The sequence below is a fragment of the Vulpes vulpes genome, chromosome 3, assembly GCF_048418805.1.
Source record: "Vulpes vulpes isolate BD-2025 chromosome 3, VulVul3, whole genome shotgun sequence".
Lineage (NCBI taxonomy): Eukaryota > Metazoa > Chordata > Mammalia > Carnivora > Canidae > Vulpes > Vulpes vulpes.
The window spans coordinates 113,929,296-113,943,445 of NC_132782.1; the positions used below are offsets into that span (position 1 = coordinate 113,929,296).

The 14,150-nt window shown below is 63.6% G+C and overlaps 1 protein-coding gene across 3 annotated transcripts; it reads left to right on the plus strand.

Annotated features, from left to right (window-relative positions):
- The first annotated feature begins 1,508 nt into the window (after window positions 1-1,508).
- On the plus strand, window positions 1,509-12,148 carry ZNF598 (zinc finger protein 598, E3 ubiquitin ligase). Of its 3 annotated transcripts, none has more exons than XM_072754062.1 (12): window positions 1,509-1,758; window positions 6,384-6,496; window positions 7,054-7,183; window positions 7,390-7,601; window positions 7,699-7,916; window positions 8,278-8,395; window positions 8,971-9,170; window positions 9,330-9,414; window positions 9,521-10,293; window positions 10,720-10,870; window positions 10,983-11,133; window positions 11,225-12,148. In XM_072754062.1, the coding sequence occupies exons 1-12, from the start codon at window positions 1,543-1,545 to the stop codon at window positions 11,576-11,578; spliced, it is 2,721 nt and encodes a 906-aa protein (XP_072610163.1). In that variant the 5' UTR covers window positions 1,509-1,542; the 3' UTR covers window positions 11,579-12,148. The 3 variants fall into 3 exon arrangements, with proteins under 3 accessions (XP_072610163.1, XP_072610165.1, XP_072610166.1); XM_072754064.1 differs by having other exon boundaries at window positions 8,278-8,386; XM_072754065.1 differs by lacking the exon at window positions 1,509-1,758 and adding an exon at window positions 2,233-2,380.
- Window positions 12,149-14,150: the final 2,002 nt, after the last annotated feature.

Below are 14,150 nucleotides of genomic sequence, written 5' to 3' on the forward strand. Positions count from 1 at the left end.
TTCATCCTCAGGGAAGCTTCTCATCAGCTCCCCCCCAACCCCCCAAGGTCTTAAGGATACTTTGTAAAACAAGTGACTCATCTTCCTGTCTATCCTCTTTCACTACCTGCTTCCTCCCTTCCTGTTCTCCTTGCCCTTGTGGACAGGCCATCTTTTACTCCCTTGCTGTTACTTAGTGGGGTTCTGTGACACCAAGAGGGCATATGGACGTGGCCAGTCCACCAGATTTACTTGGTGTGACAATTCCCATTTTGGAATTGAGTAAACCAAGGACCAGTGAGCCAACCAAAGTTCCCCAGCAAGTGAGTGGCTGAACTGGGGCTTCAAGCCCATTTCTGTCTGATTCTAAAGTCCAGGGTCACTCCCCACCACCACAGATTTTTTTCTAGAAAGCTTCAGATTGGACTTGCCTCCTTTGATGGCAGAGGGAGGTCTGGTGTGTGCCTGGTCCCCAAGGAAGGGAGGAAGCCCTCCAACAGCTGCAGGGGCCGGGAGCCTAGTATTCACCAACATCCACTCCACAAACCTGCCTTATGCTTCCCAGCGCCAAGCCCCCAGAGCCCAGCTGGGTGTGCCCAGGGAAGAGGATACGTTCCCTGCATGATTTTTCTATCAGTCAGGGAGATAGTCCCCAGCTCAGAGATGGATGTCACCAAAACAGTCTTTTCTGATAAGGATTTGCAGAAGTTCTTATTTGGGGAGGCTGGGGCGCAAGGGGTGCCTGGTGACCAGGCCTGTGTCTGGGCTGGAGAGAATGGTGGGCTCCCCGCATGGCGGCTATATTTAGCAGTTAAGCAAGCTGTATTTAGCAGGACGCCGGCTTAAATCTGCATTTCAGACCAACGCGGAATAGCACCTCCGCCGTGCAGGAGCACACTTACACTGAGCCACGCCGAGCGCCCGGCCCTCGCCCGGCAGAGGGGAGCCACGCTCCGAGCGCCCCGCCCGCGCCCCCGCCGGACCACCTCCTCATCGCAGCTCCCCGCCGGGGGGCCCACCCGCGCCCGCAGTCCCGCCCGCGCCCCCAACCCTAGCGCCCTCAGCCCGGCGCTCCCCTCGCCACCAGGTCCCAGCCGCCCGCAGTCCTCACCCCCCAGCTCGCGCCCCCCCGCAGCCCGCGCGCCCCCAGCCCCGAGGTCACACACAGCCCCCAGCCCGGCGCCCCCACCCAGCCCCAAGGTCCCGTCCGCGCGCCTCCAGCCCACGTCCCCCCATCCCGGAGGTCCCGCCCGCGCCCCCCAAGTCCTCGGTCCCCCCAGCCCTCGCCCCCCCCAGCCCCGAGGTCCCGCCCGCGCGCCCCCAGCCCGCGCCCCAACCCCGAGGTCCCGCCCACGCCCCGCAGCCCCGCAGCCCCGCCTGCGCCCCCAGCCCCAAGGTCCCACCCGTGCGCCCCCAGCCCGCGCCTCTCCGGGCCGGAAGTGGCGGCGCGCGCATCCGCCGGGCGGGGCCGTTGCTGGGCGGGGCGCTTACGTAGCCGGAAGGGGCGGGCCCGCTGGGAGCCAGGCCGCGCCGCGCCGGCCGGAGGGGCCCGCAGCCCTGACCATGGCGGCGGCGGCGGGCGGCGAGGGGCGGCGCGCGGCCCTGGAGGCGGCGGCGGCGCCGGAGCGGGGCGGCGGGAGCTGCGTGCTGTGCTGCGGGGACCTGGAGGCCACGGCGCTGGGCCGCTGCGACCACCCGGTGTGCTGCCGCTGCTCCACCAAGATGCGGGTGCTGTGCGAGCAGCGCTACTGCGCTGTGTGCCGCGAGGAGCTGCGCCAGGTGCGTCGGGCCGGCGGGGCCGCGCGTTCGGGCGCCGGGGCGGGCGCGGGGCGCGGCCGGAAGGGGACTTTGCCTTCCTGTGTCCGGCGGGGCCCGCGGGGCCGGGCCGCCGGCTCGCGGAGGGAGCGCTCCGCACGGGGACGGTTCCCGCCGGGCCTGGGAAGGGGCTTGGGCGCAGCGGCAACCGGACCTGCCCGTCTGGGGGCTTTGCCTCCTGGGGCCCTGGCGGGGGAGGGGGGACGTGGGCCGGAGCCCGGGGCGGCCGCCCTGCAGGCGGAGGGCCCAGCTGGGTGCCCGGGCCCCGCGGGTGTCGCCGCCGGGCCCTCCTGACGCTGCAGCTTCCACCTCGTGCGGCCCGCGGCGCCCAGACCTGCCCACCGAGGGGGAGGCGGGACCCTCGAGGTTTCCTTAGGATTCTTGAGAATCGGGATAAAAGTGCTGTTGTGAAGTTCTCCCCCCTCCCTGCCGATTGCAAGAGAGGCTGGGGGTGTTGCCTACCCTGCCCGGACTCGGAAGCCCTGGAGGGGGTCGGAGGGCCCCGGAGCTGTCCCCCCTTCTCCTCCCCGTAATGCCACCCGCTGGCTCCGAGCACCGGGCCCGCAGACCCCAGGTTTGCTTTGAGGTGTGTTTTTCCAGCGTTGGGAGATTCTTCTGGTTGTTCGTGGAAAGCTTGGGCTCCTGACATCTGCCAGGGAAGCTTTCTTCTTCCTAGAAGTGACGCAGGAATGGCATTCTTGGGGACAAGGTCTCTTTACTTGTGTTTTTCTTTTTCTTTTTCTTTTTTTTTCTTTGTTTCATCTCTTTCTTTTTGTTCTTGTTTTGGGTAGGCATTCGTGGTAGGGGAGCCAGGGTGACGCTCTGATTCCACGAGCTCTCCTTGGACACCTACTCTGTGCTTTATCAGGAAAAGACAGTTGGAGACACGGTCAGCCTAACAGGGTGGCCAGAGACGGACCTGGGAGAGATCTGGGGTGCAGTCGTCCGGGAAACCTTGGGCCTGTGGCTGAGTGAGCACCTTCTAGCTTTGCCAGAGGCTGCCATGCCGGCCCGTCCTGGATGGCGTGAGCTAACTCTGGAAGAGCCAGGTTTCCCAGTGCACCTCTAGTTCTCTTCCAGGAAGGCCGGGGCTGCAAGTCTCACTTGGGAGGTGAGCAGACACCTATGTGTGGTGATTACAGCCAGCGTCTGGCCTCTCTCACTCCCTGTGGGTCCCACACCCTCCCAGGGCTCTGTGGCAAGGGGGTGTTGACATGAGCTGTCAGCAGGCTCCTGCTGGGGTGTGCTTTGGCACTGGGTGCCTCTGGCCGATTCTGGCATCCTCTTGGGCCTGGCCTGAATTCCTGGGCAGCGGGAGGGTGTCCTGGGAACTTTGAGAGATGATAAGTCTCTCTATTCATCTTGCTTCCCTCCCACTCTTGAACTTGCAGCTCCACCCTAGCTCTCCGTGTTCCTTTGCTGAGTTCTGCACTGTCTTCTGAGTGTCCTGTGTCCGTTAGGGAACCCCACAACTACTGCCAGCCCCTGAACCCTACCTCTGCCCTGTTCTCTCTTATGGGACCAAGTCTTTGTTAAAACCACAAGGAAAGCGTGCCAAGATGCTGCGTGGAACAGGCCTACGCCTCGACTCAGGGCTGCTTGTGCCCGCTGTGAGGCAGGCGTTCATTGCAAAGAGCAGACGCAGAGCAGCCCTGCAGCTGCTGGTCAGGCATAGAGCCAGATGGAGCTAGATTGCCCAGCAGGTGCTCGGGGTGGAGGCCAGGCCGGCTCCCCGTCAAGATCAATGTCAGGCCCCCCGCCCACTGTCTTTCCTGGTCTCACCTTGCCCATGGTCTGTTTTCTTCTGACGGAAGATTCCAGTCTTGCTCTCTACCCTGCCCCGATGCCCATCTGTGTCACAGAGGTGTGCCCGGGCTGCTGTGTCCGAGCTAGTCAGGCCTCCCTTCCACTTCACAGGCAAGACGTGGGAAGGGAGGCTGATGGCAGGTCAGGGGGCGGGACCGCTGACCATTCTTGCTTTGCTGGTGTCAGGGCGCCTCCCCACCGGCCTGGTCCACCCGGGCTCCCCTGGGGCCTGTGCTTCCTAGGCGGGGCCCTCACTGCCCTCCCTCACCGCCGGCTCACTCTTGCCAGTGGTCACTGCTGGCACTGCCCATCCCCTCTTCCACTCACTTAGCGAGCGCCCACTGTGTACTGGGAGCAGCCAGTAACAAAGCCCCGGATCACACACCCACCCCTGTGGGGGTCCAAGCAGGGCTGTCATCCCATCTCCTTCTCCCTCTCTTCAGGACTGGCCCAGCCATTCTGGGGCCCACCGAGGGGTGCCCTTACCCCTTTGGACATCCACTCCCTGGTCTACCCAGGGGCTTCCCAGGATGGCCCATCCTCAAGTGTCTAGGCCTGGCCTGTACTTCTGTCCTCGGATCCATGACCCTCTCCCATCAGCGTGGTCACCAGGGTGGGTGGGTCTCGGGCTCTGCTGGTTGGATCCCAGGTTGAGCCACCGTGTCCTGGTCCTTGTCCAGCTACTCGGTTTCGCCATTCATCTCTGCCAGAGGCAGGGATGCTGGCCACACCAAGTGGCACTGCCATCCTCTTGTCTGATCAATGCTGGGCTGGACACCGGTGCAGGCCTTGAGGCCCAGTCCTGGTCTTACAGCCTGTCTAGGAGGGGCTGTTAGCATTTCCTCACTCCCGCCCACCAGCTCCAAGCCTTCCCGCCCTCTTTCTCAGGCAAACTCAGCTTTGAACCTCTGTGCATTTCCTTTCCTCAACCTCTTGCTGTGGTTCCCATCCCTTTCTGAGCCAACCCAGTGTCCCCGTCTTCTGGCTTGGCTCAGGTGTGCCTAGCGCTGGCCGCCCCATCAGACTGCTGCGCAAGCAGCCTGGCGGTCCGTCCTGAGAAGTGCACCCCACCCCGGTCCACAGAGAGGGTGCCCACAGTGACACCCCCACAAGGTGGATCAGAGCAGACCTCTCAGAGGAAGGTGCTGGAGCCACAGAGACAGTGGTAACAGTGGCATCTTGCACGGGTTTCCTTTGGGGAAGGAAGTTGCTCCTTAGCTGAGTCGCCTGGACTTGGATGCTTTTTGGCTGGGGGTTCCCTTGCAGGCTGCTTGTCTAGCCACCTCGTGGGCGGGCACTGGGGCTCCTAAATCTGCTGCCTGTGTGGCCTCAGCACAACCAGGGCCCTGAGTCCCAGCTTCGGTTCCACAGCAGACCGGGTGATCTGTGGTCGGCCAGCAGCACCTGCACCAGCAGCCAGCGTGGCCCTGTGCCTGTGGACCTGGCCCTCTCACTGCTCCCCCCACCCCCAAGAAGCAGTAGGACCTGGGGTGGGGACTGGAAAGGCACCCTTGTGGGCAGTGGGAGGGCAGGCCCTGGGAGGAGAGGCCAGTGAGAGGTCCCAGGGCCTGGGGAACAAACCCGGGGGAGGGAAACCACAGGAGCGCGGCTGCAGTGAGGCACCCACCCAAAGTCCGCCCAGGGCCAGGGTCCGTTTACTCTGCCCGGACATGATGATGGGACAAAAGGCGTGCTGGGGCACTGCTCATCCTCCTCCATCCCCCAAGATGGTTGTGGCTGGACCATGCTGCCTCCCTTGGGCTCCTGTGGGGGGCTTGGGGGTCAGCTAGCTCTTCCCCATTGTGTCATCAGAAGTGGACACTGACTCCCCAGCTTCTTGCTCAGACGTCCAGGGAACCAGTCTTAACCATCCTGCAGCTGGGGGGCGGGGTGTCCACCCGTTCTCGCCAGCCGGCCTGTGCTTTCCCAAGTTCATGGCCATTCTGATCCCAGACACCCTCCCTGGCCGAGCCTAGCTGAGCCTAAACAGAGCAGGGATGACCTTGACATGACCCTTCCCAAGATGAGGACTCTGAGCTGAGGTGCAGACTGGGCGTGATGAGACGGAGAATGGGGGGGGGGGGGCAGAGGGGAGGGAGCCCTGGAGGGAGCAGTGCCCTTGCTGGCGCAGAGGGGAGACCTGAGCCTGTGAGAGGGTCCTGTGCACAGGGGCAGCATGGTGGGCTGTACCTGGACGTGCCTGAGACCCCTGGGAAACAGCCAGGCTGCACAGGTGTCGGCACCCCTGACAGCTGGTTAACAGGCAGGAGGCGGCCAGGGGCTGTGACCAAGTCCTGTGGGGGCACCCCCTCTCCCGTGGCATCACAGGTGGACGGGGTGGCTAGGCCTTGACGCATCGTCACATGGCTTGTCCGGGTGGCATTGTTTCCATTGCTGCTTCTTGGACCGCATCTCTCCCTCCGCCTCGTGAGAGCCACCCTGTGTCAGCACCCATGTGATTAAGCCCTGGTTTGCCAGACCATGTGGTCTCTGTCGCTACCCGCCCAGGGGTCACTGCCCTGGGGGTCACTGCTCCGGGGCAGTGACCTCCATTCCTCTGGTAGGGCTGTGGATGAGTGGGGAGCCTGCTGCCCCCTGGTGGCGAGGCTGGGTGTTATGTCGTACCCCCCCCCCCCTTAACCCCAGGTGGCTGTGCTGCAGGTGAGGAGAGGAGCGCAAGCAGCCCAGGCTGGCAGAGGGCGCTGCCCGCGGGGGGCCCGCCTCAGCCTTCTCACCGGGCGTCCACGGCCCTGCTCACCAGCCCCATCTCACTTTGGTTCCAGGTGGTCTTTGGGAAGAAGCTTCCTGCCTTTGCCACAATCCCGCTCCACCAGCTGCAGCACGAGAAGAAGTATGACATCTACTTCGCTGATGGAAAAGTTTTTGCCTTATACAGGTGAGAGGGATCCTCAACCCGGGCTCCCAAGGGCCTGTGGGCAGTGGTCTGCTGGGGATGGGCCCAGCCCCGGGTGGGTGAGGGGGCGGCGCCCAGGTCAGGGCCTGTCCTAGGTCTCCTCCTAGAACAGAGATGCTCATAGCACCTCTCCTGGGGTGGCAGAGAGACTGAGCAGTGGGGGAGTTCAGGGAAAGCACTCGGGTGTGGGCACAGAGCCTGCTCTCTGGGCCCTGTGAGGCGCACACGAGTTCCTGGGAGTTGGGCTCTTACCCGTGGTGAGGAAGCCCTGTCGAGGGTATTGTTGTCCCGGGCATGATCCTCCTCCAGGTGAGGGAGTGGCCCCCGGTTGGGCCCCGTTGTGTGCATCCTGCAGCCTTGTGGGATTTGGGTCCTGGCCGGGAGCAGCCCTGGCTCTGTGGTTGGAGCTCCCGTCCACCTGGCTCCTGCTCCTGGGGTGCATGCAGGGGTGTATGCAGGGGCGGCGGGAGGTGCCAGGGCTCGCTCTGGGTGGCGACACTGAGTACCTGCGGGGTCGGGGGGCCTCGGTGTCTCTCCAGGCAGCTGCTTCAGCATGAGTGCCCACAGTGCCCTGAGCTGCCGCCATTCGGCCTCTTTGGGGACCTGGAGCAGCACATGCGGAAGCAGCATGAGCTCTTCTGCTGCAAGCTGTGCCTCAAACATCTCAAGGTGCGCCCTGGGGAGAGCCGGGCATGGGACCTGGGCCCCTGGGTGTTCGTGTGTCCCCCGCCAGCTCTCGTCTCATACACGGGCCAGGCAGGGAGGTGCTCCTGGTGTGTGTGCGGGGGCCAGGAGCGGGGGGAGACTGAGGGAGCCCTGTTGTCGTGGGGCCGCGGGAAGGGGCTGGCCCGTGCCCAGCACCCTCTTTCCTACAGATATTCACGTACGAGCGCAAATGGTACTCGCGCAAGGACCTGGCGCGGCACCGCATGCAGGGGGACCCCGACGACACGTCACACCGCGGGCACCCGCTCTGCAAGTTCTGTGACGAGCGCTACCTGGACAATGACGAGCTGCTCAAACACCTGCGCCGCGACCACTACTTCTGCCACTTTTGTGACTCAGATGGGGCCCAGGACTACTACAGGTGGGCGCGGGCCCCGGGTGCCAGAGCAGGCTGGGCAGGGCTGCAGGCCGGGGTGGCGGGGCCCCGCGGGCTCCTGTTGACACCTCGGCCCCCCCAGCGACTACGCCTATCTGCGCGAGCACTTCCGGGAGAAGCATTTCCTGTGTGAGGAGGGCCGCTGCAGCTCGGAGCAGTTCACCCACGCCTTCCGCACCGAGATTGACCTCAAGGCCCACAGGACGGCCTGCCACAGCCGGAGCCGTGCCGAGGCCCGCCAGAACCGCCAGATCGACCTGCAGTTCAGCTACGCCCCGCGGCACTCGCGCCGGAGCGAGGGTGAGCCAGCAGGGCCTCCCTTCTGGCGAGCGGGGCCCCCAGGCTTCAGCCCCCGCCCCCCCCGCCCCCCCGCCCCGCGGTCTGCAGACTCACACCCGGGTCCCCGTCTGACCCGTTGCGTGTTGAGCCTGTGGAGCCTGCATCACCTGGCCCCTAGGCGCCCTGAGCGTCTGAGCAGGCTACGAGCCCAGGGATCTCTGTGCCCCCTGCCATCCGGGGGTGCAGGGTGGGGGCCCCTGGGCTGGGAGGACGGCTGCGTGCCTGCTGTGTGGGGGTTGTGCCCTGGGGGTGGGGAGGTCGGCTCTGCGCGCTGGAGTACTGGCCTCGGTCTGGCTTGTGACAGGCTGTATGCCGGCCACAGGGGTCATTGGGGGCGAGGACTATGAGGAGGTGGACAGGTACAACCGCCAGGGCCGTTCAGGCCGGACCAGCGGTCGCGGAGCCCAGCAGAGCCGGCGCGGAAGCTGGAGGTACAAGAGGTGGGAGGATTTGCGTGCCGCTGACATTCTGGCACCACCCTGAGGCGGTGGCGGCGGCCGGCAGCTGGGTTGGGACCACACACGGGGACCAGGGGACTTTGGCTGTCTGGTGTCCCTGGCTTGGCGGCAGGGCCCGTGTAGTGTCCTGAGTGAGCCCACGTTCCCTCCTTTTCTCTCTACTTCGAGCCAGGACAGCAGGACCCTGCAGGCGGGGATGGAGAGAGGGGCCTGTGTCGCTGGGGGTTCGTTGTGGTTGTGTCACGAAACACTCGTGCTGCAAGCACGTGCTCAGGCCAGGTGCCATCCCCAGTATCTGGTGAGATGGCGGCCCCCGGCCCCCCAAGCACTGGGCCCACGTGCTGCCCGGGAGCCCCCAGCCTGAGTCCGGCTGGCTCGGGAGTCCTACTGTGGCCGCTCTCCTGCCGGCGAGGGCAAGCTGGCCCTGGCTATAAGGTCCCAGGACAGCTCCGGGGGCCCAGGCCTGGGGCGGGTGGGGGAGGCCCCTCCCCAGTTCCTCGCTTGGCGCACCACCATCGTCCCAGGCCCTGCCCATCCTGAAGGCCTCCCCCTCCCAGGGAAGAAGAGGACCGGGAAGTGGCAGCTGCCATCCGGGCCTCGGTGGCCGCGCAGCAGCAGCAGCAGCCACAGCAGGAGAAACGCAAGAGTGAGGACCGGGAGGAGGGCGGCAGGCCCAAGAACGAGGAGGCAGGGTTGCGGGGGCTCGAGGAGCTCCGAGGCCCCCCGCGCCCAGCCCGGACTCAGGGCGAAGGTCCAGGTGAGTTGGCTCTGCCTGGCGAGCGCCTGGATGGTGAGCGGCCGGCTCCCAGCCAGCATGCTGCCTGCACGGACAGGCCAGAGTCCTGGGCTCACCCTGGGCGGGCTACTCCAACCCGCTGGACACAGCTCTGATTGCAGGTCCTTTTGCGTTTCGTAGGCCTCAAGGAAGCCTCACCAAACGGTCCCGTGAGCCAAGAGGGCCTCCCCACGACCAGCCCAGCCACGGGGGCCACCCTTCCAAGGTACACTCGTGTGGAACTGGGGTGAGGGTGCGGGGCTCCTCCACAGGGTGGGTGTGGGGCAGGCTAGGGCCCACAGGCACTGACGCCACTCCCCTCCCGGGCTTAGCACCCTCCCAGCCCCCTCTTCTAAGCTCAAGGATGAAGACTTCCCAAGCCTCTGCGCCTCCACCTCCTCCTCGTTGAGCTCCGCTGCGGTAGCCCTGGGCCCCTTGGGGCTCGCACTGGCCTACCCGGTCCCTGCCAGGGGCAGGAGTGCCTTCCAGGAGGATGACTTCCCCGCCCTGGTGTCCGCCTCCAAGCCCAGCACTGCCCCCACCAGCCTCATCTCTGCCTGGAACAGCAGCGGCAACAAGAAGGTGGCGCATCCCAGTGCGGGGGCCCAGGCTGCTGGCGGGAGCACCCAGCCCCCCAGGAAGGCTGGCAAGGGGGCCAAGGGCGGCAGGAAGGGCGGGCCGGTGCCCTCCGAGGAGGAGGACGACGGCCGTAGCGGGCTCACGGCCCAGGAGCTGCGGAGCGTCCCCACCACGGTCGCCGTGTCCTCCCTGCTGGCACTGGCCTCTACCCAGACCGTCACCAAGGTCGGCAAGAAGAAAAAGGTGGGCTCAGAGAAGCCAGGGGCCGCGTCACCGCCCCCGCCGCTCCCCGACAGAGACGGGCCTCTGGCGGCTGAGCAGGTCCCAGCCACGACCACCGGCAGAGCTGAGGGGCCCATTGCCCTCATCGTCAATGGACACACGGAAGGGCCCGTGCCAGCTCGCAGCACGCCCAAGGAGCCTCCTGGGCTCCCGCGGCCCCTGGGGCCCCTCCCCTGCCCCCCAGCCCAGGAGGACTTCCCAGCCCTCGGGGTGCCCTGCCCCCCCAGGATGCCCCCTCCCCCAGGTACGTGTGTCTGGCTCTGGCCTGCTCCTGGGCATCTGGGAGGGGGTGCTCCCTCGGGCTGTGCTGGGGGGCAGTCCCCGGCCAGCAGGCAGCGAGAGGGCCACTGCATGGTGGATCAGCTGCCTTGGAAGCCTGGTGGCACCGCTAGGAGCCGCCCACTGACCCTCCATGTCTCTTGGCCCCCTGCGATCCCAGTGCCTTCTGGAGGCGGGGGAGTGAGTCACCCTAGGCCAGGATTGCTGTCAGGGAGCACGTGCTGGCTTCTGGCCTCCTGAGGCCCTGGGCTGAGGTGCGGCGGAGGTGTGGCTTGTGGATGAAGCCTGGCCTGGGGGGCTGGGGAGCAGTAGGTGGGAGGTGGGAGCCAGAGGGCTGGCCCTGCTCAGCCAGCAAGACTCACGCCCGGTGTCGCTGTGCCGTCCCCTGCAGGCTTCAACGCTGTGGTGCTCCTAAAGGGCACTCCACCCCCGCCTCCCCCTGGCCTGGTGCCCCCGGTCAGCAAGCCACCCCCTGGCTTTTCGGGCCTCCTGCCTAGCCCACACCCGGCCTGTGTCCCCAGCACTGCCACCACCACGAAAGCGTAAGTGTGGGTGGGCTGCCCAGCCCGGTGCCCTGGAGGCCAGGGAGTGCCCTCACCTGGGGCCACCCCAAAGCTGTAAGCCTTCACTTCCTCCCCATCTCCCGACCCCCAGGCCCAGGCTGACACCTGTGCCACAGGCCTACCTGGTGCCCGAGAACTTCCGGGAGAGGAACCTGCAGCTCATCCAGTCCATCAAGGACTTCCTGCAGAGTGACGAGGCCCGCTTTGGCCAGTTCAAGAGCCACTCGGGGGAGTTCCGACAGGTCAGCCAGGCAGGGGTGTGGGGGGCCGGCGTGGCCACCATGGGGGCTCGGGCCTGGCCTGGGCATGACTGGCTTTGGCTCTGGGTGGCAGGGCGTGATCTCTGCAGCCCAGTACTACAAGAGCTGCCGCGACCTGCTTGGGGAGAACTTCCAGAAGATTTTCAACGAGCTGCTGGTGCTTCTGCCTGACACAGCCAAGCAGCAGGAGCTGCTCTCCGCACACACGCACTTCCGAGGCCGGGAGAGGCCTCCGGGCACCAAGGCCAAGAAGAGCAAGAAGAACGCATGGCAGGCTGGCTCCCGGGGGGCGGGCCTGGACTGCTGTGTGTGCCCCACCTGCCAGCAGGTGCTCGCACACGGTGACGTCAGCAGCCACCAGGCCCTGCACGCTGCCCAGGACAACGACTTTCCCTCCCTGCAAGCCATTGCCAGGATCCTCACGTAGCTGCTGCCAGCATGGGCAGGAGCTGCCACACCCACGAGCCTCCTTCCTCCTTCCTCCTTCCGGGCTGCCACGCAGCCAGGTGAGGCCGCCTGTTGAGGCCCCTCAGCCAGCCCGCCCACCGGGGGTCGCCAGGAGGGCCCACCCTGTCCTGTCGGCACACCACCGCGTAGGAGTGCATCCGCTTTCCTCCTGGGAACGGGGCGAAGACCTCTGCCTCAGTGGTGGGCTGGGCTTGGTTTGTATTCTCATGCTTTTGGAAGGTGCAAGGGGAGGGAAAGGCCGGGATGCGGGAACCTATCTGTGCCCATCAGAGCCGGTGGCGACAGCAGCCCTCTTCAGGGAGCCAGAAGCTGCAGGCCCACCAGTGCTGGCGTCAGATGTTGAGGGTGTTGTGTAAACAGTTGGCTGTTTTCGTGATTCAAGAACGTTCAGGATTAAAAGCAGACACAAAATTGTGCTACTTGAAGTTGTATCTTTGTATGAGACAAACTGAATCTGCGATCTCAAATTGCCTCTGACCTTTTATAAGACCGTGTATCTTCAAATAAATTTATTTTGCAATAATGCACAGAGCTGGTGTTCTGAGCCTCTCTGCCCTCCCAGGTCGCCCTGGAGCCCGGAGGACTCGGCGCTGTGAAGACGCTCCGGCTCTGGTGGGCAGCCAGGGCCAGCGGGGGTGGGGGACAAGGCATGCGCAGAGCTGGGCAGCTGAGCTCTGCCCTCAGGAAGCGGCAGCCGGCTTGGGCCTGGGGCCCGGTCCTGGAGGTCTGGCGCTGCCCGGGCCTTCCAGGAATAGACACAGCCATGTCTGCCCTGTGCTCATGTCCCCAGTAAAAGCCTCCTTCCAGGACGTGGGAGCCCCCAGACTCAAGGTTTGCACCCGCAGACTAGTAAAGAGCTCTCACAGGTAAGAGCACTTCAGAAGCAGTGGAACAAGCATGTGAAATTCTGCAGGAAATAATGGGCGCTTAACTATTTGGACTCCGTATTCTGAAAGGGGACCAGAGAAATCGCTGCTTTCTGCCCTAAACACACATAAATCTTAAAAACAGTTGTAGACACAGTTCTAGCCACATCCAAATAAGGCAAAGGAAATGTCCTTACGTGAGAAGAAACATGTCTTTGCACGTGAGGAAGGGGGGACCCATGATGATGAGGGGCTGGGGGTGCGTGGCGCTGCTTGCCTGTGCCTGGGACCGCGGCGGTGCTCATGGGTGATGGTGGGTGATGGCCGGGCTCGGCCCAACCGCACACGAGAGCCTTCACCCTCCTCACCCTCCACTGGGCCGTGTAGAGCCACTTGCCTTCCCTGGGTTACCAGTGGCGCCTGCAGCTGTCCCCCTGCCTTTGCAGACCCGAGGACAGCCAGCGCCACAGAAGACTAATCGGGAGAATGGGGTATGTCTTTGACCACATTGAAAACGAGCTCTTCTTGACGAAGCAAGGACCACAGTCGCACGAGGCAGCACTGAAGCGGTGCCTGCTGTGTGCCAGCCCTGCTCGGGGCTGCCCGTGTGCCGGCCGGGCTCCTCCGCCCACCCCCGTGACTGGAACTACAGAAGAGGGGCCTGGGGCACAGACAAGTTGGAACATTTCCCCCAGACAGCCCTGCCTGGATGTGGCAAAGCCAGCATTCCAGCCCCAGGGATGCTTCTCAGGCCGCTTGCCCTCAGCCAGGATGTTATTAACTAGTTAGAAATCTTAGAAATGAGCAAATAACTAATCAAAACAAAAACAACCCAGTAGCTGGGTTCAGAAGCAAGCAAGACGAAGCTGGGGAAATCTCCAGAGGCTGAGTTAGCTGGCTGAGGAACGGCTCTGGAAGCTGCACGGAGCACATGCTGGGGTCCCAAAACAGAAGGTGGTGATGTGTGGAGAAATGACCGCATTTCCGCGCAATGGAGAAAGAAAACTGAACACACACTTGGCACCCAGTGCGCTGTGTCGGAGGAGGGTGTGCCTCTTGATCACAGACTCGGTTGTGAATTCAAGCCCCACATTGAATGTGGAGATTACTTAAAAATGGTTGTTCGGGAACATCTGGGTGGCTCAGTGGTTGAGCACCTGCCTTTGGTTTAAAGTGTGATCCCGGGGTCTGGAATTGAGTCCCACATTGGGCTCCCTGCAGGAGCCTGCTTCTCCGTCTGCCTGTGTTTTGCCTCTCTCTCTGTCTCTCATGAATAAATAAAATCTTAAACGGTTGTTCCAAAAAAGAAAAAAAAAAAAACACTAACTAGGATAATTCTTTGAAAAGCCACATCTCGACAGAACACAACTCAGGAAAAAAAAAAAAAAAAAAAAAAAACCTTAATACATTTTACCAAATAGAAAAAGCAGATAGCCTACGGAGAAATACAAACAGTAATGGTCAACAGTACAGGATCCTAAAGGAGCATGCTGGAATCCTTTCAAAGCTGTAAGCAACAGGACTTGACATTTATGTTCCCAATAAAACTATCCTTGAAGAATGTGGGATGAAGCTCAACCGGTGGACTGAGGAAGGAGCCGAGACATGTGCCGCAACAGGAAATGATCCTCCTGCTGTTCTCAACAGGAGAGATGGGCATCTCCC